Source organism: Trachemys scripta, chromosome 17, assembly GCF_013100865.1.
Source record: "Trachemys scripta elegans isolate TJP31775 chromosome 17, CAS_Tse_1.0, whole genome shotgun sequence".
NCBI classification, from domain to species: domain Eukaryota; kingdom Metazoa; phylum Chordata; order Testudines; family Emydidae; genus Trachemys; species Trachemys scripta.
The window spans coordinates 16,685,360-16,712,273 of record NC_048314.1 but is presented as its reverse complement, the minus strand read 5'-3'; the positions used below and the strand labels follow the sequence as shown (position 1 = coordinate 16,712,273).

Sequence of the window (26,914 nt, the reverse complement as noted above, 5' to 3'; positions counted from 1 at the left end):
TCTTAATCACTGTGAGAACATGATGGTTTTTAAGTGGATGCAGATGTGTTAACATTATTTTTGTTGTTAGTATGAAAATATGTGCGATGTAAGTGTTTGAGGGCACTGGGGTAGTTTGATATTAGATGGGGCATGTAGGAGTGGGATTGGTGACATCTTAACTGCCTGATTGGGGAACTTTTTAAAGAAAAAAGTGTTGCATTGACAGTCCCCCTTTGAATTTGAGCACATTTTGGAAGAATGTGTAAGATGTTGGACAACATTAAATAAGATAAATCAATGGAAGAAAGGACATGGAGGGTTAATAAAAAATATTCAAAGAGCAATTGATGTACTCAAGTGCTTAAGACTTCTGTTAGCCATCTATGAAATAAGGGTCAGACCCTGAACTGGTGTAAATTAACACAGTTTCATTGATGTCACTAGCATTGCATTGATTTAGACCAGATAAGGAGCATGCCCTAAGAGTTTATGTTTTGTAAAGGCCGATATAATTGAAGAAAGACTGGCCGAACATCATAAAGGGTTTGAGAGGCATGTGCAGAGAGGGCTGGGAAGATTGCAAAATGAAATCAAGAACATGAAGGATAGGGAGAAAATATAAGGATGAGTAGAGAAAGAATAGAGGATTGCTCAGAGAGTTAAGGTGATCCAGAAAGTTTTCAATTACGTAGGCAAAACAACGTGACTGATGTAGGACATGCATGAGATGGTGAAGGACATTAAGGGTATGTCTATACTACCCGCCGGATCAGCAGGTAGTGTTTGATGTATCGGGGATCGATTTATTGCGTCTCGTCTGGGCACGATAAAATGATCCCCGAATCGATGCCCGTACTCCACCTCGGCAGGAGGAGTAAGTGGAGTCGACGGGGGAGCCGCGGCAGTCGACTCGCCGCCATGAGGACGGCCAGGTTAGTCAAACTAAGATAGTTTGAATTCAGCTATGCGAATAACGTAGTTGAAGTTGCGTATCTTAGTTCGAACCCCCCCCCCCAGTGTAGCCCAGGCCTTAGTGATGGAAGAAAGGTGGGTTTTTTTTGTTTTTAAATGGCGATATCCCATCTCCTAGAGCTGGAAGGGACCCCTGCCTTCACTAGCAGGACCAAGTACTGATTTTGCCCCAGATCCCTAAGTGGCCCCCTCAAGGATTGAACTCACAACCCTGGGTTTAATAGCCAATGCTCAAACCACTGAGCTATCCTTCCCCCCAAGTTAAATTAATTGTGTACCTCAGTATTGACAGAGGAATATGGGGTGAGCAAAAACATTTCTCAGAGGAAGCAGAAGGAATTTCAAAAGAAATCAAGATCACTATAGAGCCAGGGAATATAGAGATCAGAATTCCTGAAGCCTGATGGAAGCACAGGTCAGAATCAAGGAGGATTCATTCCAGAAAGAAAGAAAGAAAGAGGGGTGGAGGTCTGGCTTTAATCTGATCATGAGATTCGCACAGCAATTGATTTGGATGACATATATTTTAAAGAGGGTACTGTTCAGTTACTACAGAAAATGGATCAGATACTGTAGTAACGGGCCCCAAAATAAGAATTTAGATTATTACTATTTGTATTACAGTTTCTGCTCTGAAGAATGTGAACGGGTCCAGTTGCAAAATCAAACCCTGTTCTCTATACATGGGCATGAAGGTTCCAATAGGAAGAGATGCAACTCTCTAGGGCCTTAGGAAGGTTATAATATTGCATAGTTAATTCTTACATACTAATCCATCCTGTTTATTTGCTAACACTGAAGCAATCTAAAGCTCTGAAAAGGAAGCTCCAATGGGCAGACGAAGGCACACCTTCAAAGCAGAAACCCAAGTTGTCAGTATCCCCAATCAAGAAATGCACTAAGGAGGCTGACATCTGCGTGAAAGGAAATTTATCATCAAAATCTCCTCCGAAGAAGCACTCGACGGTCAGACAGAATGAGAGCCCAAGCAGCAGACCTTTCATTAAGACGTCTTGTCTGTTTAAAAACAACCCTAAGATTCCAGAAATTCACAGGTATTTTAAGCAAACAACGCACCCCCCCAAAAAAAGCTATTGATTTCTCACCTTTATATGTACAAAGCATGAGGTTTTGTCCTTTCCCCCCCTTCGCTATGTACTTACAGTCTCATCATCCATCTAGTATGGTGGTTTTCAGCCATTTCTAGACCAGGATCCCCCATCCATGTACCTTGGTTCTAGCCAGGCTCCTTCTCCCATTTAACAATCTGAGAAGGTATAAGAACGCATGTAGAATAGAATAGGAAGGGCAGGGTAGTTGTGACCCCCATGCTGAGAGCCTCTGATCTAATAAGACAAAGATCCTGATTCTGCTTCCCCTGAAGTCAGTAGGAGTTTTGTCATTGAATTAAGTGGCAGGTGGAAGAATTGGATTGAGGGTTGGTTGGTATTTTCAAAAGACCCATGACAGAGAGTGGTCTCAAACCACTCAAATAGACTGTACCTCTCCCTAGATTTATAACATCGTAGCGTGGAGACCATCCTGGTTTAAAAGCTTTGCCCTATGGATTTAACCTGGCTCTAAATTGTTTTATTTCTTGATTGTGCTTTATGAATCCCATGCCCTTTGGTGGGGTAGGCCCTCAGGAGCTGGAGTATTGTAATGGGTTCCCTAGCTGCTGTTAACAATGTACTGACTAGGTAGTTTTCCTCCATTGTCTGTTGTCGTGCTGAATTGTGCAAGTAGGCTTTAATGGGAGCCCCTGTAAAGAAAAAGCAGCATTACGTAAGGAGTCAGATTCACTCTTGCTGTCTCCAGAAGGTGCAAATTACATTAGGATTCCACCGATAATGGGGGATTCCACTGGAGGGTGCCCCGGAGATGTGCTGAATCAGCATATTCCATGGCTGGCCTGACTATGTCCCTTCCCCAGGCAAATGTCTTGTTCCAGGCAATCTTTGCATTGGAACCCAAGCTTGACTCTCCTATGAATCTGGCCCAGAGCCTGTGGGTGATTGGAACTGTCTCACGTTGCTTTGGATTATTTCCCCTAACTTGCAGAGGTGGAGTGAAACAGGTGCAGGAAAAAGTTTTCACTTCAGATTCTTTCAGCCAGCTGGACCTCCATCCCCATCTGGTGAGTGCTAGACTGGCAACCAGGTCATTGTTTAGTGGTGTAAGGCTGTTTTACTGAGTTGTTTTTAATGGGTCTTTGTTTGGGAGGGTTTGTGTTTTTATACGTGGAGATGAACTTTTGGAGGATATCCCTCTGTGAAGTGAGACATGCTCCTTGTAGAAACCGCTTCTGGTGACTCAGATTAACTCATTAGTATGATGCCATCTGAGGGCAGCTTTTGCATCAACATCCCCATCAGTACCCTTAGCTGTGCTCCATCCAACATCAGCAACCCACATCAGCACTACATGCAGATGCCATTTCAACCCCAGTAGCCCATACCCCCACCAGTCCCAGATCCATCTTTCTCAGCTAACACCAGGCCCAGCTGGCACCCGATCCCACTGCATCCAAACACCTCTCATGGTTTCATGTGGGTTGCAGACCAAAATATGTTGAGGATCACTCAGAGGCCATGATTTGGTAGCATGTCATGACCCGCCAGGATTAGGGACTAGCAGGAATGCTTGTAGAACCAGTGAACTTTTCCAAGCACTTGCCTGGATTAGTGATCAGAAAGAGGGAGAGAATACCAACTTGGGGTTTCTCCCTCTCCTGCATTGCAGAAGTCATGAAAGTGGGTAGTAGAGCATTAAAACCTTTTAACACTGTATTTATCCCTTTAGATTTCCACAATAACCACGGTCTTGAAGATGTCTAGTATGACCAGGTAAACTAACCTGTATAAAATACTTTCCACTTCTGTAGCACCTTCCATTGGATGATCTCCAAGCCCTTTACAAACATAATTAATTCATAAGCCCCCACAATTCCTGTGAAAGTCTACGGGAGCTGTGAGTGTGCTGCACCTCCAAAAATCAAGCCATAAAGTAACTTGGTGTAGAGAGTCATTGGCAGTGCTGGAAACGGAACCCAGGAGTCCTGGCTCTTGGGCTTTAACCACAAAATCATCCTTATTTCTATTTAGCATACATAATATTTTTTTGTTGCTCTATTTTCACAAATCCCCGTTTCTGAGGTAGTAATTTTCAGCAATAACCGGGAGAGCACCCAGGTTGTGTAAACCCAGGAACATGGTTTTGAAACAATTGAAGGGTTTTAAAACCTCACATCTTTATAAATACTTTGAGACTGAGTTGGTGCTTGTGTGTTCTTAATTTGTGTTATTTGTTACATAGTGTTCAGAAGCAAACTATTCCTGTGCTGCTAAAAGGCAAGGATGCACTTGTGAGGTCCCAGACAGGGTCAGGTCAGTATTTAATTGACAGTGTTCCTTACTCAGGCACAATATTGTTTGGATTCCGTATACTCAAACTAAGCATTATGTTCACCTGTTGTTTTTCTTACTAAGGTAAAACTCTTGCCTATGGCATCCCCCTTGTACAGTCTTTGCAGGGAATGAAGTCAAAAATACAGGTATGTACCATAGAAATAAGTCTGCTCTCTTTTAATTTTCGAAGCAATAAAAATAAATTACAGCTGGTGCACTGAGGTCAGTAGTGTCTCTTCTGGTTATGATGGTTAAGCAATCTCTCTCCCTATTTAGTTATGATATTTCAGAATTTGGCCTACATGACCCTCGTACTCTGTAAATCTAAAAGCAATATAAGAAAAATATTAAGGGCTATATGTGCCCCTACACTTAATGTAGCAAAGAGGGTGAGTGGATGGGCCAAAATCTCAAGGTGGGGAGTAGGGGTAGGGAAATATCTGTGTAGCGGGAAAGATGGTTACATGGTAGATTTCCTCCACCACTCCGGCATAGCTACCTCTTTCCTCTCTGCAGCAATAGAGCCTGGCTCCATGTTGCTGAAGCAGGAGGAGTCAGGGAACAGCTACTTTATCCTACATGTTCCCTCTCAAGTCCATCAAGAGTTACCATGCTTAAAGCATTTGGAGGTTGTCATTTCTAGAAGGAGCAGTAGCTCCCTCTCCATGTCTTTTCAAAGTCTGGTGGGAGTGGTCAGTGTATGCCAGGAGGCTGGCTTCAGAGCATGGCAGAGGCTCAGAACTAGGGTGGAGGTCTGGAGGCTTGCAAAGGTTCCTGGTATGCTTTCTCCTCTTCATGTCCCGGCCTCCATATACAGTATTTCAACAGCCTGTCCCCATTCAGATCAATATGTTGACCCAGGGCTGCAGATCCGTCGTCCTGTTTTGTGCCTCTTTAGGGTGTGACAAGAGGGATTTGTTCTTAAATTCTTTATGGGTTGAAATAATTGCAGAACAGCCTGGGTTGTCACTATCTGTCCCTTGTGTGTCTGATTGTTCCTGTGCATCAAATATTAGTGTATTTCTGCAGACTAAGAAATAATACGTGAAATTGTATAGATCATATATAACAGGTGTGTGTAATATAAAAAAATCTTAGCTACACAATGAGCATGGTGGATTTCAGAGTGCAAAAAAGAGAAGACCATCCTCTACTAATATTTAAAGGCTGTTAGCAGGGAGGGGAAAAAAGATTTGTTTATGATTATAAGTAGGAATAATGGAATGACACTGTGCAAAAGCGAATGTAGGTCGAATATCAGGGGCAAACTTCCTAATAGAGCTCTGCCGCCCAGTAGAAATTCACTAGAAGCCTTAAGGGAAGTGATGGAATCTCCATTGCTTTGAGTCATTTCAAACTGGACTGGGCAACGCAGTGAGGGGGACAATCCTGCCTTGAATCCCAGTAGGATTGATTTCATGAGCTAATAGCCACCTCTGTCTTCTATGATTCTCTGAGTTCATGGTGCATTCTGCTCAATGGTACTCTGTCTCTTCTATTTGCAGCGCAGTGATGGGCCTTATGCACTTATATTAGTTCCAACAAGAGAGGTAAGTTAAGTCGCCTTTTTTCTAAGGTTAGTGCTGGCATTTTACGGTTGTGGTTTCTGTTACTTTCTCAGACCCTGAGTATTTGGCCGTTGTCTCCAGTAGGAGCAGGTTTGGGCTATTGGCAAGCTCAAGTGTTCTCGTGAGATATCTTAGCTAGTGAGCAGTAAGCTGGGGAGAAACATCCAAGTTTCCCCTTGTGTTTAAGAATTGGTTGGCAACATTGGAAACTCCTTGGCTTAATACATGGGAAGGGAGAAATTTGTCTAGCGTGGGAAGGGAGAGTTTGTGAGCTGCAAACGCAAGCGTTTATACAGACATTCCTGTTGATGTTTAAAGCCTCTTTTCAAATCCATCAGTGAATGTCTGGAAAACTAGGAGTTGGTTTGTTCTCTGAACTCTTATTTGGTTTGTTTTATTTGCCTTACAAAGGCAATTTCAGAGCAGAGGATCAATGTTTTCCATATCAAACGCTAATAACTTCCATGTGGAGAATTGATCACAGGTAACTAGTTTTGGGCACAACGTTTTATGCAACCTGCACTGCAGTATCTCAGCTCAACCCAGGGAAGGGCGAAGGCTCTGAAGCTATTTAAATTTTTACAGCAGTAAACTTTCTGCTTCCCCAGGATGCTCCATGAATACTAAGCATGTTCGTAAGATGGAGTCAAGGGTTGCTGTTGAGCGCATTTTTAAAGTTGGTCTGTGATTACAATTGGTATTATTTTTACTTTCCAGAGTTTGTAATGGCCTCTTTGAAAGTTTGGCAAATAAATAATATTTAGCACTTGCCCATGTATCGTCAGAGGAATTCAAATCATTTTACCTGCATAAATAAGCCTCACTCATATACATGTGCAATGTGAGCTAGGTAGATACTATCCCCACTTTGCAGGTGGGGAAATGAAGTTGCAGAAAGGTCAGATGGCATGTCCTCAGTCGCACAGTGAGTCCGTGGCAGTGCTGAGATTGCAACCCACAAGTGCTGGCTGCCAGTCCACTGCTTTCACCTATGGTTTACACTCCCTTTCGCTAACAGTTTTCTCCCGGAAGAGATTCCATATGATCCCACACTGGTTTTAGTGAAGGAAAACCCAGCATGCCTTGGATAGTTTCTTTCTTGTGCATCAGCATCACTGAAGATGCTAATAGAAATGTGCACAGGTCTGAGAACAGTGTTTATTAATTTGAACCAGCAGAGGGAGCACAAGACATTGTTTTTGTATAGGTCCAAAGCTAATAGAGGTTTTTTCTTTTTTTGTTGACTATTTAATTGATAGGATACTGGGTGGGGTATATATATATATATATTTATTTAATAAAGATATTTAGAATTCTAATAACATACATCACCAGTTTGAGTCTGCAGAAAAATTAAAAATTTGATCTAAATTGCGTGACGCTATCCTTCTAATACAGACGTGTCAGACTTCCATAAAACTTTATTTTCATCTGTTGATATCTGCAGCTAGCCCTACAGAGCTTTGATACAGTCCAGAAATTGCTGAAGGTAAGGATTTCATTCTTTATTTCCTCCTCACTCCTTTTGCTGTGAGATGCTAAGCACCGTCACTTCCCCTAAGCGCAATAGGGAGTTGACGGGACTCAGTACCTAACAGGATTTCTGGTCCTTAAAATAAAGAATAAAACCAGTTCACTTTATTTTTAGCATTCAAGGGAAAGCCCAGCGCATTGAAGCTTGATTTTTCCTATTGGATGTTTTCAACTATTCAGTGACTGCTGTGGTGATTCATTATAATACCCTAGGGAGCTAAATACGTATTTGTTAAAGAAGAGTAATAGATATTAAAAATAGATTTTTTTGCAATGTTTTGTTTTTAGAGATGCCTGCCACTGCTTCAGAATTTCCATGGTTCTGAATGGGAACTCTTACGGGGACAGATGCCACTGGACTCAGATTGATGTAGTAAAATAGGCCTCAGGGAATCAAATGGCCACTTGAATGTGTGGAGAAATGGGAGACTTGCAAAGTGCTATGTTGGTACTTTTTTTTTTTTTTTAATTTGGTTAAATTAGCCCAAAGAAAATGATGATAAGAATAATAGAACGTCCCTCACAACAGCTTTAGGCCATGGTCCTGCAAACATATGTTGAACTTTACTTCCATGAGTAGTTCCATTGATTTCAATGGGACCACGGCCAGTGGTAAAGTTAAGCCTGTGAATGAGCATTTGCAAGGTCTAGGCCTTAGTCTCTGCCTTCCCATGCATTCAAACAGCCAGCTGATTCCCCAAGTTCTACCCCATCACCCTACTGTCAAGGTTTTGTTTTTTTAATTAAAAGACATTTTAAAAATATGTCAGTCATTTTTTTCTTTGTAATTAGATGTCATCATTAGAAGATCTTTGATATTAAATTCAAATCTTCTTTTTAATATTGGCCAATTGTGTTCCATCAAGATCTAGAGTAGTTAAAGGTGACATTTCAACGGGCGGGTTGGGGGGAATTGGGCTTGCGCTCTTTTGTTTTCTTCTTTCTTATGTGTGACAGGTAATATCCATACAAACAAGACTAAACCTTGTTAAAATACAATCCGGGTCACTGCTTTGTTATAGTATGATGATCCAGTGTGGTAAAATTTGTAGTGTTGGTGAGGCCTACATTTTCTGGTATAATTAATTTGTTTGATCCGGTTTTTGGAAGGGCTTCCCATAATGATGAAGGGGTGGAAAGGCATTTCTGTAAGGGGCTGGCTGAATTCCTGTTGAAATGATTAATGCTGCTGGGATTTTATTGTGTTTGTTAGGGCACCTAGAACGTTGGATACACTCCTTTTAAAATATTTATTTATTTATTTATTTATTATACGTTTGAATGTAATAAATTATTGGCGATGGTATGCTGGACTAGATGGTCCAATGATCCGCTCCATTAGGGCAGTTCTTATATTGCTACATGGCATGTAACGAGCTGAGCAGTGTTCTGGCCTTTAATTAACTACAAGATATGTATGTACAGTGTTAAAACTTATGTTCCATCTATCTCCCACGCCCCCTCTTGAATGAGGTGGACGGGGTGCATATTTTGTTTTCCTCTGTTATAAACTGGGCTACGCTCGATTCTGCTGGAGATTAGGACCCCATTGACGTCAATGACAGAACTCCTATTGACTTCAGTGGGGCTGATATTTCACCTTGGGAGCCTTTATTAGCCCAATAACAAACCTATATAAAGGATCTTTATTATGTTTCTTTATATTTTGCTTGGCTATTGGAAGATTTTGCTTAAAAGGCAACAGAAAGAAATAGAATCGCAAATTGTCTTTGATCATTTAGGTTACACAGAGAGGAGGGGGAGACTTATTATATTATTGGAAGCGATGCAAAAATGATTGTATTTCCATCTTCCCAAACAACATTAGAAGCAAGTTAAATAGCTAGAATTAAATTTACCACTGATATTTAGCTGCAGGTGGTACAGTGCATGTGGGCTGTATCTGTTAGATCAAATCAGAAGCACAGCTATAAACCTGAGTTGCCTATCTTTATGTCAAGAAAAATCAGTTTGGGATTAGTATCAGCCCTCTTCTTAAGACTACTTCATATAGGTCTTGGTTTACCCCCACTGTAGCCATTTACCTGGATTGTGCCTGGCGTGCTAATGGGGGGAGAAAAGAGGAAGTCTGAAAAAGCCAGGTAGGAAGCCAACTTCTTAAAATTATATTTGGGTTCTACTTGTATCCTTTCATCTGTTTCTATTGCTGAGAATGCCTTTTTACTGGGAGAGATGCTTGTGGCTTGATCAAGCGGTGAACTTCCCAGATCTTACACAGAACTAGTGACTGGGTCAGCAGGGAGCATTCGCCTCCCTCAGTTAGCTCTAGTTTTCAAATGTTGATGAGCCTTCTGATGAGATGATCCCTGTCGATGTCAGTGTTTTTCTTCCTCTGACAAACACCTATATTTGCTTCGTCTACAGCGCTGTCTGCAACAGGAGTGTATTTGTCATGGGGAGAACAGCGGGTTTTTTTCCCCCCCTGTTAAAATCTCGCCCTTTTTATTTAATTGTAAGCAAATAATCCTAAACAGTGTTCTTGCATGAGTGGATATTACATATATAAAAGCTGTGCGGGAACCAACACTTCCATTTTGTGGGAAATTCCATGATTTTGGAATTCGTTTTCGTTCTGAATCGGAACCAAACCAAAGACTTTCTAAATATTCTGCAAAACAATTTTTGAATGTTTTTTGTTTTGGATCAAAGTTTTTATTTTGATTTTGACTTGTTTTTTTTAGTTTTATGTTGTAATTTATCACGTAAAATAGATTTCAAAACAACTTTTTGTTTTGAAACAAAAAATTGAAGTGTTCCGTTATGAAAAAGTCAAAATGGAACTTTTCAGCATTATCAAAGCCTTTCATTTCAATTTGTTTTCAAAATTTCCTCAAAAATCAACCCTTTCCCACAGAAAGTTTTGAGTTAAATGAAAGGATATTTTCCAATGGAAATCCTTTCCATTGGAATTTTTTTTTTTTACCAGCTCTAATATATACATGTACACCCTATGTGGTTAAAAATCAAAACTGGCTTTTTTTAAAAATTAAAAAAAAAAATTTAATGAACCAGCTACAATTAAATTTGCTGTAAGCTATTAAAATAATTTAACATTTAAAAAATATGCTGCCTCACTGAGTCCTCCTCAACTCTGAGTGAGTTAATACTGCTTTTTAAATTATAGATAAAATCAAGAACAAAATGCATTTAATTTTTTGTGGTCCACTCAAGCTTATAAATGTCATGGTCATGTTCTACATTAAGTAGGTGTATTATTGTTCGTCTTTCTAATAAGCAAATGCTGGTATTTACATTTTTTCCAAATGGAAGTATTTGCAGTTTGTGTTTGTGCAGAAAAGCTTTTGCCTTTAATTACTTTTGGTTTCAGTTTAAGTAGCATGTGCAGCGGGAATGTTTTCTTTGTTTGAATTAGTTCATTCAAAGTTGGGAAGCTGATTGGGAGTTGAAAAGGCAGGAAAGCTGGTTTTCTTCTCCAATCTATGAATAAAAAGCAGGTGGAAGACAAAGAAGTCTACTAATTCTAAACATCTGAAGGATTTGGTGCCAGATGTTCAAAGGTATTACATAAGAATGGCCATCCTGGGTCAGACCAGTGGTCCATCTAGCCCAGTATCCTGTCTTCTGACAGTGACCAATGCCTCTGCTCATTCAAAGGGAATGAACAGAACAGGGCAATTACTGAATGATCTATCCCCTATCATCCAGTCCCAGCATCTGGCAGTCAGAGGCTTAGCCATCTTGGTTAATAGCCATTGATGGACTTATCCTCTAGGAACTTACCTAATTCTTTTTGAACCCAGTTATACTTTTGGCCTTAATGATGCTGATAAGTGCCTTTTTGGGGTTTTCAGAAGTACCTAAGCAGGCTGGGTGCTGATTCTCTTTATTCCCATTGATTTCAATGGGAGTTAGGTGCCCAAACTGTGTCGGCACTTTTGAAAATCCCACTATGCACCTATCTGCATCTTTAGGTGCTTTTGACAGTGCTGGAAGCTAACAGATGAGCCAGCACTCTGATCCCTTATGTACCAATCAGCCCTTCTCCCCTCCACAAGGCTGATTGGGGATATGCGAGCTAATTAGCAGATCAGATTGGGAAGGCTGATGAACCAATTGTCCATCAGCTGAGGGGTATAAGAAAGACATAGGGAGGAAGTAGCGGAGAGAGGACCTGGGCTACCTGAGCCTGGAGTTGTTCCGAGAGCTCAATAAGGGAGAGCTCTGTTCCTTTCTAGCCCTGTGGGAAAGGGCTAAAGGTGGCGAAGCGCTATAAATAATTTGCAGCACAAGACTGTATTGGTGATGGGAATGTAAATGATTCACATGAAGTTGCCTCTTATTGGACAGAGTCTGAGAAGTTTCTGGGGCATCAGAGTACGGGGACAGAGCATGCCCCGTTACAGTGCCTACATACCTTTGAAAATCTGGCCTATGCTGATCAGAAATAATCCATCAGTTCACTAACTACAGTTAATATTTCCTTTGTTTAAGAAACCAGTTTTAAAGGCAGAGCTTGTTCTGATAAACTTGCTTTTTTTTCTTATGCATCCAGCACAATTTTAAAATGCTGGTTTTGTGTAATTTTAATTGAATTCCAGTTTCCATCCAAGTGCGGCTTGAAAAAAATCACAAATTATCATCTAGTAAATAAGTAATGCATCACTCCCCATTAGCTAACATAATAAACCATGTAAAATTCAATGAAATGTATGTCCAGCTAGAACATTGCTAAAGTAAATGTGTATAGAGATAGTATATCCTCCTGGTTAGCAAAAACAAGTACCAAATTTAGTGTAAAAGCTATATTTAGTTGCAAATCAAGATATTTTAATTGTTACCAACCAGTGAGAATGAACTCTTTTTTTGTTTGTTTGTTTGTTTTGTTTTGTTAAGGAAAATAACTAAAAAGTACAAATGCAAGAGAAGATTTAAAATCAATTCTTAAAATTTAGGTTTCCTGCTTGCTGATTTAAGTCATGATTAACTGTGATGATTTAAATCAGTCCACCCTGATATAGAGTGTGTGTGGAGATCTGTATTTTTATATTATTGTTTATATATAAGCAAATTGTGTGTGAGTGCACATATATTTATGCTCATAATAGCCTCAAACCCCCGTTATCTAAATTTATCACTGACGTAGGAAACCCCCCTGCATTTATCAGGACAAGACTTGAGAACCAGGAATGTCTGTGTTTTAATCTCTGACATTGGCTCACTTTGTGGCCTTGGGAAAGTTATTTAAGCCTGCCTGTGTAAAATGGAGATTAAAATATTGACCTATCTCGCGGGGGGTTGCATTAATTAGCTGTATTTGTACACATGTTGAAGATAGAAAGCTCCATATTAGTGCCACATATTATTTGTATTAATGATTGGAAATGAAGAGCTAGTGTAGTAGATAACCTGAAGAGCGAGGTGAGCTATGATATGATAATACACATGCTGCTGTGCAAGAATGGGAACTTCTGCAGGGTAAAGCTGAAAACTCAGAGGCATCTCTTGCCAACTAGGGATGAGTCGTCCTTGGTTGCTTTTTAGCTGTGTGAAGCAGCTTCTCTTTAAAGAACTAGAGTGAAATCCTGGCCCCACTGAAATCAATGGGAGTTCTGACATTGACTCTAGTGGGGATGGGATTTCTCCCCTGTATTCTGTGGGCTCCAGTTCCTAAATCCAGATCACTGCTATTACCAGATGAAGGATAAACTGTGAACTCTTTATTTAATTTAATCTAAACAGATTACGTAAAGGAATAAATATCCTCATTTCAACTCCTGGCCGCCTGGTTGATCACATCAAGTCCACAAAGTGCATTCACTTCCGTCGTATTCAGTGGCTGATTATGGATGAGGCCGACAGGTAAACTTTTAAGTGCTCAGACTTTTGACATGGATAACGAGAACCTCTACAGCTACATTAGATTATGTATTCAATATTTTAAAAATAAGAGATCTAAACCGTCATGCTCCAGGGCAGAAACCAACCACTAAGTGCCTGGGGTTTGGATGATATTTCCCCTCTGGGCAGGTTATTCTACAATTGTCTGTTACAGGGATTCTTGCACCTTCTGACACATCTGGTGCTGGCCACTGTTGGAGATGGGATACGGGACTAGATAGGCCACTTGTCTAATCCACTATGGCACGTCCTATATTCCTAATTGGCTCATGTAGCCTTGAGCCTTCTCTTCCTTCTCTTTTCCTCTAGCTTCCCATAATGCCTTCTGTGGTCTCCATCTTCTTTGCAGGATCCTGGACATGGGCTTTGAGAAGGATGTGACCGTGATACTCAATGCTTTAAATGCAGAGAGCGAGAGGCGGCAGAATGTCCTGCTCTCAGCCACGCTCACAGAAGGTAAGTTATAGGCATAGTTGCTGGAATTAAGGGTGCTGGGGGTGCTACTGCACCCCCTGGCTTGAAGTGGCTTCCATCACAGACCAGGTTTACAGTTTGGTTCAATGGCTCTCAGCATCCCCACTATATAAATTGTTCCAGCACCTCTAGTTATAGCGCATGCCAAGACCATGCCTCTCTCTCAGATCACACATCTCTCATGTATCGAACATTGAAGTTTGTCGAAACGTTTTGCCAATTTCTTGAAAACGTTACACCTACATCGATTTCAAGCCGACCTCTACTGCTCCTCTAGAACAGCACGCGTTGCTCTTGAGGTGCACGTGTTTATTCTACTACGTTAATACTCAAGGAGACAAAGCGGAACGATTTCCTACAGTTTACTCGCAGAGAAGCTTCTGCTTCGTGTGTAATGGATTTTGTTTGGTGCAGGAGTAACGAGGTTGGCCGATATCAGTTTGCATGATCCAGTGAGCATTGCCATTGTGGAGGAAACCTGGGACAGAACCACACCAGAGCAGGAAACCATTGGTTCACCAGCCCGCATGGAAGAGGACGGCTTTGCCATACCGGAGAAGCTCAAGCAGCATGTGGTGGTGGTTCCCAGCAAACTGAGGCTTGTCACGCTAGCAGCTTTTATCCTGGGGAAGTGCAAGGTGAGGTTCCGTGTCTTGTATTCACGCCTGATTAGAGGGAAGTGACTCATGAGCAGTTCTACCTCCTGTTTTTCTGTAGGGTCAGGCAACGGAAAATGAAAGCGAGTAGCAGTGTTCGGCCATTGGGTTGTATGCACCAGAAGTCATTCCGTGGTCACCTGATTTTGTCTGTGAGCCAAACCCTGAGCTCCTTCCTTGGGCTAAACTTCCATTGAATCCAAGTTGTGTGTGTGTGTTTTCAAGGGATCTGGGATTGGGGGCCAGCTATATAGATAGATAGATACACACAGACTCACTCTCTCTCTCTCTCTCTTCCCCCCCCTCCCCCATTTGGAAACACGAATACCTAAATTGCATTGTGTTCTGATGATGATCAGACTTGGGCTCAATCTAACCTCCTCTGGTCAGGAGTTGTGGAACTAGGGGCCTTCCACTGAGAAATCCCTTCTTTCAGCTCCCAAAAATCCCAGCCTAGGCTCTGTCAGCTGTAGTGTACCTGTGGCATACTGCTGTCTCAGAGAGGGGCATTGCCTGGTCCGAGGCCATCAGTGGTCATGTGTATTATATCTCAGCCTTGGATCTGTATTCAGAAGTGAATTAGGAGCCAGAGGAGTGTGCAGGGTGCCAATGTGGAGTGTTCTCCTCTGTCTTCCTAGGTCAGTAGGGAGGCTCCTGTGTGGGATGTGAACTTTTGTTTTTAGCAGCCAGTTTATGTGCCAACATTTTTAATTTGTCCGTTTTCGGATGTATTAGTAATTGAGGTCATTTGGTGATCAGAGAATCGTCAGAGGCTTATAAACATGGCCGTGCATGTGTTCTTGTTCTCCCTGCAGTTTGAAAAACGCCACAAGATGATCGTTTTTTTCTCCAGCTGTGAGCAAGTGGAGTTCCACTACAAGCTCCTCCTGAAAGTCCTGCTGGGAGGTCAAGAGGCTGAAGAACCTGAACGTTTGCCACTCCCCTCTTCCCACTTAAAGTTCCTGCGACTACACGGCAACATGGAACAGGAGGTGAGCACCGCTGAAGAGTGTATTAAAAGTGGAATGGGCTGAGGACGGTCCTCATTTGCCCGGCACCCTAATCTCCTACCCCACAGGAAAAGTGTTTTCACATCCTCTGTTTTGTTCCACAACCACCTTCCAATTACTTGACTGGGGTAAAACTGGTACATCATAATAATACCAATACCTCGGTCTTATATCGCCCCTTTGATCAGTGGCTCTCAAAGCACTTTACAAAGGAGGTCAGTATCATCATCCCCTCTGGTATATGATGCTAGGACTGGAAAGTTGTCACTCACTGTGCTGTTGAATCTATGCAGCTGCGCTGCTAGACATGTTATGGGTTCTTTATACCCAAGGGATCACATGGTGTGAACAGAACACTGGTGGAGGGGTCTACAGATGCTGTCTTGCAGCAGAAACTTCCTCTTCCTTCTCCTCCTTTTCTGATTGCAGCCCTGGTCAGCCCTCTTAAGTATGGCAACATGGTCCAGCAGGTAGGGCACAGGCATGGGAGTCTGGAGACTTGGCTTCTATACCGGACTCTGCCAATGATCCATTGTGTGACTTTGGGTGAGTCGTTTCACCTTGTGGGGGCTTCGGTTTCCCCAGGCATTAATACGAACAGTGATCCACACCTGCGAAGCGCTACAGAAAAGTTGTGCTGTTGTTTCAGCGTGCTGATGCAGTCACACAGTGTTTCCCAGTGGACAAATTTAAACCATTGCCCCTTCGTGTGCCTACGTTTTTAGCTTTCTGAGGTAGGCAGGAAAGTGCTTTGACTAACAAAGGAAATAATCTTATAAATAACATTTATTATAAATAACGTTTAGGACTCGGTCAGCTAGTGTATCGACTAACAAGTTGCTGGCCCCATTATTATGGAGCTGAGCAGACTGGCTTTGGCTGCAAAGAACAGTCCCGTGGGAGAGAGTTGTCTGGCAGGGGATTGTATTACAACAACCCAACGAAAGATCACCTAACAAAAGCGACTGGTGTGTTGGTGGTGGACGTGCAGGGCCTGGCTGACCAGCTGATTAGAATGGGATTTGATCCAGAAGGACGCGAGAGGCCAGGAGAAGCGTGTCAGTTTCTGCTGTGAATGTTCATTCTCTCTTAGTAGGAGAGTGAAACGTGTGAGCCATTATCTTTGAAAAGTCAGCAACCCTCTTCCCTGCCCCTCTCCCAGGGGGAGAGCCACTGCCCTGCCCTGAGCAGCATGGCAGAGATGGCAAATGAACAGTGCTCATTTGATGAGGCAAGAGGTGAAGAGCCATTGTTTTTCTCACTCATTCCCATCCTGCCAAGACCAGGAACATGTGCTTCACTGTCCTGCAGTCTGGCCTTCCCTCAGCCTGCCCGCCTGAGAGTGAGCAGGCCTGGTCTGGTCCGACTCTACCCTGACCAGCTGTTAAGGCAACAGAACACCACTAAGTAGCTGGCATCAAGGGAAGGGTTTTGCCTTTTTAGTACCCAGTGTGTAATTAGTGCTTGATGTCTTCAAATTAAGAGCATTAATGGAGCTAAATTGTGGATCCCATATGGTACTGCTGAGCACGGCTGCTGTCGGTGTCAACAAGATGCAACGTGTTCTTTTCTTTCGTTTTTGTTGGGAGAAGGTTGGGCATGTCAGAGGGGCCCAGGCTTCTATTGTCCTTCCTCAGAACAGAATGATATGTCCAGCCGGGGGGCAAATGGGTAAAGATTCCATAGACGTCTCTTTCATCTAGCCCTCTGCTAGAAATAGACCTATATTCCTCGGGTTCGGAGTTGGAGCAAGGCTTGGAGCGTGGGGGCAGTTTTACCTTGGGGGTTAAAAACTGCTGGCAATAGATACCAAAGAGAAGTGTGATATTCTTGAGGCTAGAGACAGCCTGAGCTAGAGAAATGGAAAGGGTGAGATCTAAGACATCTCAGGAAAGTAGATTGGGACGTGTTGACTGACTTCCCTCAGCTGAGAGGCGAGGTGGCGGAGACCAGGTGGTACAGTAAATTAAAGCATTAGCCATTTGCCTCTGGAGACCTGGGTTCAAGGATTGCCTCACGTGGGTTTGATGGGGTGATGTAAGTCAAAGTCCCTGTTTATTTCACAAGAAAATACAGTGTGATTGGATGCAATAAACAGCCTCAGTTCAGGAAGGTGAATTGGTAGAGCTGTGTCAGGTCTGGGCAGAGCTGTGTGAGGTGATGTCAGATGAGCCCATGTTCCAAGCTCTGTTAGGGTGAGAGACGTCTCCGGTGAGAATTCAGTTTATATGGCCCAGGACTTGGTGACAAGGCTAAGCTGCTTCCCCACATGCAAGCCTCTTCCTGGGGATGCTGATGGGGGAATGGCAGGGAGGGTCTCGCTTTAGAGTGGGTTTGAGAAAATGTTTCATTCAGCGCAGCAGTTGATGATTCTAATACGTAAACCCCCCAAGAGGGGAGTGCTGCATGGATTGGGGGAGGGGAAAGCAGTGATTTTTTTTTTTCCACTGTCACAGTGCTTTAACCCAACTTGACCACTAGGGGGAACCTCATAGACTCTCCCAGGCAGAGTTATTTCTAAGGCTAGGTCTACACTACCCGCCTGAATCGGCGGGTAGAAATCGACCTCTCGGGGATCGATTGTCGCGTCCCGATGGGACGCGACAATCGATCCCCGAATCGACGCTCTTACTCCACCAGCGGAGGTGGGAGTAAGCGCCGTCGACAGAAAGCCGCAGAAGTCGATTTTGCCGCCGTCCTCACAGCGGGGTAAGTCGGCTGCGATACGTCGAATTCAGCTACGCTATTCACGTAGCTGAATTTGCGTATCTTAAATCGACTCCCCCCTGTAGTGTAGATGTACCCTAAGCCAGCAACTAGACCTGCCTCCCTCTAGTCCAATGTAAACTACTGTTTCCTTCTTTGGTGGGTCCTTTCCCCACAGATACAGGTGATCCTTTTCACCATACTAACATCACCCACCTGCGACTTCACAAGCCCTTGGGATGTTGGCCATCTTGAGTTGGGCGTATGCATTTGGGCCAGCACCCCAGACGTTGCACTTTCCTTGATGGTGTGATAGTCTTTACTGTGTGGAGTGACACCACTATTGCCATAGATTTTTTCACTTCCAAATCTCCTAAGGTGCTGGGATGGAGCCGTAGAATTCCACCCACTTCTTGAAGCTGGACAGAAATGATGGAAGATGAAGAGGGTTCAAACATAAACTGTTAAATTTTCTTTATTTGCTTTACAACAGAGTATAAACGTGCTGTGTTTCTTTTATCCTCTAGGAAAGGACAGCAGTGTTCCAGGAGTTCTTACAATGCAAGACAGGCATCTTACTTTGCACTGTAGGTAACGTAGAATGTAACATGCAAAAGACTATATGGGTCTTGATCTGGGAGGCAGTATTGTCTACTGGTTAGAGCGGATGACTGGGTGATAGGAGACCTTGATCTAATCCCGACTTTCTAGGGGAAAGTCATTTATCTGCTGTATGCTGAAGTTTCCCTCGCTTGTAGAATAGGAATTCTACCGCTCTTCGTAAATTACTTTATGATCCTTGCATGGAAGGCACCATATGTAAAGTGTCTGTATACCTGCATGTCTTGGAAAATGTGTCTGTCTGTGGCAGCTTGCCCGACCTGTGCAGTAAACGAAAAGCTGTCCTGACTTGATGACTATTCCAAGGTTAAAGACACAAACATGCAGGGATTAAAGGGAAGACCAACCAGAGGACTACTTCATTATAAATGTGTTTTGCTTTGTTGCTGTCCATGGCTTGCCCTTCAAGCTTCCTTCAGGGTTGGGGAGGGAAATTGCCATGCTCTACTGAAGTTTGCAGGCACCCTTGTGTAGATGTGGCACCTTCCACTTCTAGCTTCTGACCCGTCCGTGCCACAGCTAGCCTGCTGCAATGGTGCAGAAGGCTGCACGATTTGCTCTCTAATAGTGTCAGCTGTTGATCTGAAAACGTGTGAATCTTGGTGATTTCGACACACGGCAAACTTGTAAATTACAGTGATCAGGAGTAATTAGAGCTGAGAAACCCTCTCCAGCTCTGAAATTACTCTCGTTACTGTGACACATTGTTCTTAAAGGAAAAAGGTGGCAGGTTTGGGGGGGGTTGTAGTTTATTGTATGGTATGTAAAAGCCATAGTTTGCACTGGGATTACCAAGCCTGCATAGAGGAGCCTTTGACTCAGTGTGTTGCTTCTCCCAGATTGTGACACCTGCAAAATGTGCCCATCTGATGCTAGTCCACGCCCCACTTCCGTTTGCTGCTTGACCTTGATCAAGTCACAGTGCCTCGGTTTCCCCCAACAGTATCGAGAGACTATTTATCTACCGCGACATGAGGAGGGCTGTAAATCTTATTAATTCACTGATGTTTGTAAAATACTTTGAAAGTAATACCAGGTAATGCTAAATACTATATAACTGTTATTTACTAGAATCTGTGCTCATGCTATATATTAAAAGCATTTTCAGGGAAGTAGCTCATTACAAGCCAACCGCAATTTAGAAAGCAGCATGCAAGGCTGTGTGAAGGTTCGATGGGTAGTAAATGTAGGTTTGCTAACAACATATTGCTCCATTTTTCTGCAGAAGTGCAGATGGAACATAAACACGTTGTCTTTTCTGTGTGGCATATGTTCAAAGTTATCGAGTCTGTAGTTTTGGTCCCTCCATCCCCCATCAGTGCACACATTCAGATCTGCATTAAGTGGCTGGATGAAGTGCAAAGGCAGTGAGCAGCAAAATCCACCCACAGAAGAGAGGGAGCATTATAATGAGCATGGTGCAGCTGTGCAAATGCACCTCATTGCTGAATTTCGATACATTCCCACCTCTTCTGAGCCGGTCACATGGCACAAAGGGCTGGTTTGAAAATTCCTTTTCACTTGGAACTTTGATCCAGGTTTGGAACCCAGAATCCACAGAAATGAAAGACTGGTGGCTTAACACTCTTCCTCCTGCTAATCATTGTGCCATGGTTTTAACTGGGTGATTCTCGACATCTAAGACCTGCAGTGCATACCAACTGCTGTACCGCATCACGCGAGGGCACAGCAGTTGGTGGTGGGTGAAGCTTTCTGCTTCCTTAAAACAGCCTGTTGCTTTCTAGTTATGTGCCGCGATCATCTTTAGCACAAATCTAGGCAAAGGCAGTTGGAGAACTAGCCTGTTTTTAAACAGGAGTGGTTCCTAGGTTTGTGCCCTGCTTTGTTCCTTTGTCTCAAGTCATGACTAGGCGGCTGCAGGAGTATGTCTCTGGGCTGGTGATCTTTAGTTAAGTACATTTATACTCCGCATGGACCCTTTATAAACAGCTGGGAAGTTGGTGTTGGTTCCTGGGGCTCACAGGATCCAGCTGCAGTGGGGCTGGGTGGGAAGTGAGAGAACGGGAAGTTTCAGTTACCTTCTTCCCAGGTAGAAGTAGAGAGCAGAGACTGAGCCTTGGACAAAGAGAAGGAGATGAATCAATTTGCTGGGTACCTCAATTTGCCGGGGACCTGCTCCTGGAAGAGACAATTCCAACAGGAAGCTGGACTGGGAGAGGAGACGCAGTCTACGACAACCTCCTTTACAAGATACTCGGCGCTTGGGTGTAGGGTGGGGACAGACGAGAAGATAAATAAGAAGAAGGGGAACAGACAGAAAGATACTTGTGGGACTCTGGAGACCTGGATTCTGTTCCCTCTTCTACTACAGCCGTCCTCTGCAATCCTGAGGATGTCACAGAGGGCTTGTCTGTATGAACATTTAGTTTGTGGCAAGCCGGGGTATAAATCTACCCTACACTAGCCTGCTGAGCACTAACTGTCCACGTGGACCCTGCTGCTGCACCCTAACGGTTCCCTAGTGCGCTTTACCTACCCCCACCATGAAATGGAAATTGGTTAAAGCACACGAAGGAACTTTTAGTGTTTAGCTGCAGGATCCACATGGATCCTTAGCATGTGCGGACTAGTGCAGGGTCAAGTCACACCCCAGCTTATCACAAAGGAAGTGTTTGCACAGACAAGCCCTTCCTCTCTCTGTGTGCCTCACTGCCCTGTCTGGAAGATGTGGGCCATATAAATACCTTAGGGAAAGAGAGACACTTAGCACTATTCCTGAACTGCAGGTGCCACCTAACACAGACGTCCCCGGGGCAGCCAGGAAATGTGCCTTCCTCCTGCCCACTAGTTCACTGCTCTATCTGACAGCCGGTGCCTTCTATACAGTTGTCATTCCCTGACTAGCAATGAAAATGTTTCACGTGGGGGAGTTCCCAGCCCCTTTACTACAAAGCCCTCTACGTGCTTTGTACCCAGAAGGTGCCAGGTCTTGCTGACTAAACCCAGGCTTCTGTTACTTAACAAAGAGACGTGGGGGAAAAAAAAATCCCTCTTCCTTCTTATTTCTCTGTGACTCTGGCATCTCTCTCACTCATCTTTCCACGGTGGCAGTCCCTGTGATGCTTTGTTTCTTTTATTATTTATATAATATAATTTTTTTTTTTCCATGCAAAGTAGTCTGGCAAACAAAGAATAGAGAGGCTGTGACTCTCCAAGGGTTTCCTGCAGTTAAAGTTCTGCGCAGCTTCCTTTGGGATGTGCCTTTTAAACAAGTTCATCTCTTCCAGGGAGAGAGGAAAGATCATTTGGAGATTGTTTGCTGTTTATTCAGTCACGCTAACTCATCTTGCCAGTTTTCTGGCGGCCCCAGCCAAGAGCTTTCGCCTCTGACAGCTTCTGTGCTCTCTCCTTCCTCCTCTGATTACGCAGCCCAATCTGTCACCCTGCCGGTGGGGGTCTCTACCCTGCTGATGGCTTTCCACACTCGGCAGTAATGACTTTTGGCAGGCCGGGTAGGCACGATAGCTCCTTCCCCAGCTTGGAGAGCTGTTAGGCCCTCTCTCCCTGTTAGCTAAAGCACTTTGTGAGGTTCTTTGGTAAATAAATGAGTCATTTTAATCCAACTGACAGCCTGGCACCTGAGCAAGCTGCCTTCCATCTGTACTTCTAGGCCTCATGTAGGCAACCAATTGTCAAGCCCAGGGTCTTCAAGACCTCGCCATTGAGTGTCTTTCAAAAGCGACTTTAGTGATTTCTTTCACCGTCATTAGGTTGCACAAGAGCGACCAAGTGAACCGAGGCCCAAGCAAAAGTTTCATGTCCATCTGTAATGTTTTGTGGCAATTCACCTTGTTTAGCTTCCTCAGTCACTTCCCCGACCCCTCGTCCTGCCACAGGCAACTAACACAATCTGGTGACAAGAATCGGTGAGAGCAGAAATTCCACCAATTTCAATGGTTCCCCAGGCTGGATACGTCCTGATGCCATGCCCTTCCGCGGCTTCCCGTCTAGCTGCAGATGGGATCAGATGAAACACGTGTATACGGCTTCTGCGTTTTTTTTCTTATTGCTCTATTGCTGTTCCTTTCACATCATTCCTGTAAAATAGCCTCCATGTTCCTCCCACTGCCGGCTGGAAGGCCCATCGCTGTTGAGAGCTGTGGAGGCAGTGCACTCAGGCACCAGGTGGGAGGAGGAGCTCCTGGCTTGGGCCAGCAGGGATCCCTACAGCTGATTAAGGAGTGGTGTTGATAGGCTGCAAAGAGCATTTTCTCGCTTTGTGTCATGTGCCTTGGAAAAACTAAGGGGAGCATTAAATGGAAGATCCTCTGGACTTCCTCAGGGATGCAGAATAGTATTTTCTCACCTCTAATCCCTGGGTCTCTATCGTTTCCACTAAAGATGTGAAATTAAGAGCCAGATTTTCAGCCCCAAACCTCTGTTTTTGTGGGAGCAGTTCTTGTGCCAACAAATAATTGTGGTCTCCTTTTTGCACTCACTGATTTGCAGGCCTGGCTCTTCGTAGCTAAGTGATAACTACCTGGTTGTGTTTCAGAACAGCTGGGTAGAGATGGAATTATTGATATTTGCACCAGCAATTTCTTTGGGGCTCAAAAGCATAGGGACAGTTACTTGTGGGCACAAAACTCCACTTGCAGAAATGGAGGCCATGTGCAAATCTGGCCCTAATTGTACTAGAGATGATATTAGCATGTTCATTACTGACCTGCATTGTACTGTGCCTGGTGTGCTCCAACTCATTGAGTTTGGCAGCGTATCTAGTTATAAAGTGGACCAGGGCGAGTCAGCGCTCATTCTCATAGATCTGTTGAGTGTGGTAAATCCCACTTCTATTAACTGGGTCTTAAGAATGGAATCGAATAGCTGGGCGGAACTGAAGGAGTTGGCCAAATCAAATTTAAACCTCATTGACTTCACTGATGCCAGGATGGGCTGGTCTACACTTGGGAGGGGGATCGATCTGAGATACACAACTTCAGCTACGCGAATAGAGTAGCTGAAGTCAAAGTATCTTAGATCAAATTACCTGGGGTCCACGTGGCGCGGGATCGATGGCCGCAGCTCCCCCGTCGACTGTGCTACCACCGCTCGCTCTGGTGGAGTTCCGGAGTCGACGGGGAGCGCGTTCGGGGATCGATATATCACGTCTTAACGAGACACGATATGTCGATCCCCGCTAGATCGATTACTACCTGCCAATCCGGCGGGTAGTGAAGACGTACCCAATGTAACCTCTGGAGCATTGAGAACAGCTAAATGTGACCATCTCGTTTAGTTAGTGCTTGTAAAATGGATCTTTATCCCCACCGTTCTGTAGCTCTGTCTGGTACCTCCCCAGTGGAGATTCCCAAAGAATATTTTATGAAGGTTTATGAAGTAAGAATCTCATCGCATATGGGGTGTGCCAGCAGCAGAAGGCGAGTAGGCTGAGAGTTCTACCTCCTAACTGTACTGTGCTGCTTTCACGTTACACCGTTTATAGGAATAAGATCCACAAGAGAGCCCCGTGGGCTGATATTGAGGAATCTTTGAAGGTTTGCGGAGCTTTCCAATTACCAGTAAATCACATGACCTAGTTTTAAAAGGCTAGTCTAATCCGCAAGAGAAAAATGTTAGTAATTAGCAAACTAAACTGAATCCTGCTGCTGATACCGAGAAGGCGGCATGGCCTAATGAACTGAGCGGGAGGCTGGGAGCCTGGAACTCCTGTTAAATTCTAATCCCGGCTCCTACCCCGACTCTCCGTTAGGACAAGAATTAACCTCTTCATTTTTCTCTCTGCTTTCCCAAGTGTACAAGGGGGATAATGCTATTTACAGCAGTGGTTCTCAACCTGGGGCTTGTCAGAGGAACAGGGGGTATTGGCCTCTCTGATCGTCCATACTGCTGCAAAATTGATTTCTCCTTATTTATTTGCTTTCATGTTCTTATGTGACGTTTTGCACCTCTGCTCATCTGACTGTAGGAGTGAGCCGTTTCATAATGAGCGCTTCAGAACGAAAGGATGTGTTGACGTCTAAGGGTGTGTCTACACTGCAGTTAGACAGCCGCGGCTGGCCTGTGCCAACTGACATGGGCTAAGGGGCTCTTTAATTGCAGTGTAGATGTCGGGGGTCAGGCTGGAACCCAGACTCTATGGCCCTGCAAGGTGGGAGCGTCCCAGACCTCAGGCTGCAGCCCCAAGCCCAAACTACATCATAATTAAACAGCCCCTGAGCCCAAGCCCCATGAGCCTGCGTCTGCTGGCACAGGCCAGCCGCAGGTGTCTACATGTCCTAAGTGGGCTCTGTGCAAAGTGGCTCCTGTTTGACTTCACTTGGAGCCACAGTGTAACCTGGCTGGCGTTCATGGGAAGGCCTTTGCTGCTGCAACTTCGGCTCCCTAGTCTTTCACGTGCGTGGGAGTTGCATGAAAACACTTCAGTGGGCGGCTGACACATTTTTAGCACATTAGGCTCCTGCTTACATTCTTAATGTGTTCTATTTTGCAACGAGCTGAAAGATACATGTGTTCCAAAACATTTCCCAGCAGAGTCAAATCTGCATACCTCCACTGTACTGAGTGGGGCGATTGCTAAATCCAAGGAATGTGTAAGGATGATACTGATGCTGCAGAAAATCAGGGATGCGGATTTTGAAGCTATTTTGGAGGGCAATATTGAAAGCTTAAGACCTGTTTGAAGAGGTTTGTTTGTAATCTGCACTGGCTGTGGGTATGTCAAAGGACCTCACTCAAAAGTCCTTCTGTAAGTTGGTGGGCCAGTTCACTAGACAGTGCTTCATATAACTCTCCCAGCCGTGGCAGGATTTCAGACCCTTCTCTTCAGGGTTGAGTTTTATTGCTTCAAATCAAAACCTGTTCGGTGTAAATCAAATGGCAAGATCAGGTCCCACCTGCTCCCTGCAAGTCTTGGTCTCTACTGAAGTGCTTGTTGGCCTTTTAAATAAGAAGCAGGTGCTTGGAAAGTAAACTCGGGCAAGTCGGTTTCCACTCCTAGGCTCTCATGCACTAACACAAGCTGCGGCATCCAGATTGCAAACATTGCATTGGAAGGCTTAAATTCAAACAGTAACATTGTTTTCACAGGGCTACATACTGCCACCCTTAGTCACATTGGGTAGTATCTTACTGTCTGAGCACTTCCATTTTCTTCAGTGGCACAAATCAAGAAGCAAGGCATTACCAGCATGAGGGTGGCAGAATCTCTCCCATAGAATTTAAAGGGTCAAAGACTCAGCTAGCATAAATCAGCGTAACTCCATTGAAATGGGTATATTTACATCTGTTCGGGTCTGGCCCAAAATAATTAAAATATTTCATGTTTTGTAAAAACCCTTTTTTGACTTTTGTGTTTGTTTAACTCAGAAACATTGTTTAAATGGAGACGGATAGAAAGTTTAAAAACCAAAGTATGTAAAACTCCCATAGCCTTAAACTCTGCATCTCCCCAAATATTGATCATTCTGAGTGCATTGTATCTGCCTTTATTTTTTAAGCAATTTTTAAAAATTGTATTTTTTTAAATTACTTTTAAAGGATGTCGCAGCACGAGGATTAGACCTGCCTCAGGTCACATGGATTGTTCAGGTAGGTTTCCATGTGTGCGCGTGTAAATAAATATTATACCCTCGTGTTCAGACAAGTGAAACCTTGTATTGATACTCTTATACCTGGATACAGTCCCGGAAAGCCGGGGGTCCATGCAAGGTCGAGTCCTACAGACTCTGTGTAAGTGCCGTAGTCCACAGGTGCAGTAGTTCCCACAGGATCGGGGCCCAAGCTTCTTTCTGGGTCACTGGATTTCCAGGTACCCTCTTGTTCCCCAGCAGGATTTGCCCTTCTTTTCAGAGGGAGCTGGATCAAGCCAAGGTTGTAAGTTCAAGGACTGAGGGAGAGAGGAGTGTATGTGAAATACTGTTTTTAACTTTAAAATAATTGTAAGTTTTACAAGTTGACTTTGAAAAATACAAGGAGAAATATTGAACCCAAGATTTTCACGTACTAAAGGTCCATCTCCATTGCAGCTGGGGGGTGTAATTTGTGCTCGCTCTAGCTTTGATCGAGCCAGCATGTTAAAATTAGCAATGTGGCTGTGACAGCAGCTCAAACTAGCTGCCCAAGTA

At 43.9% G+C, this 26,914-nt stretch overlaps 1 protein-coding gene across 3 annotated transcripts in view; it reads left to right on the top strand.

Moving 5' to 3' along the window:
- Nucleotides 1–26,914, top strand: part of DDX31 (DEAD-box helicase 31) — a 67,158-nt gene that overhangs the window by 2,459 nt on the left and 37,785 nt on the right. The window contains exons 2-15 of one of the 3 annotated variants that reach the window (XM_034793770.1): nt 1,756–2,009; nt 3,016–3,091; nt 3,757–3,800; nt 4,270–4,340; nt 4,443–4,507; nt 5,867–5,911; nt 7,377–7,418; nt 9,500–9,564; nt 13,184–13,303; nt 13,692–13,798; nt 14,231–14,454; nt 15,288–15,464; nt 18,716–18,775; nt 26,328–26,378. In XM_034793770.1, coding sequence (XP_034649661.1) covers nt 1,756–2,009; nt 3,016–3,091; nt 3,757–3,800; nt 4,270–4,340; nt 4,443–4,507; nt 5,867–5,911; nt 7,377–7,418; nt 9,500–9,564; nt 13,184–13,303; nt 13,692–13,798; nt 14,231–14,454; nt 15,288–15,464; nt 18,716–18,775; nt 26,328–26,378 — 1,401 coding nt within the window. Of the gene's footprint in view, nt 1–1,755; nt 2,010–3,015; nt 3,092–3,756; nt 3,801–4,269; nt 4,341–4,442; nt 4,508–5,866; nt 5,912–7,376; nt 7,419–9,499; nt 9,565–13,183; nt 13,304–13,691; nt 13,799–14,230; nt 14,455–15,287; nt 15,465–18,715; nt 18,776–26,327; nt 26,379–26,914 lie in introns of those variants that run through there. The other 2 variants (XM_034793772.1, XM_034793771.1) reach the window with 2 other exon arrangements.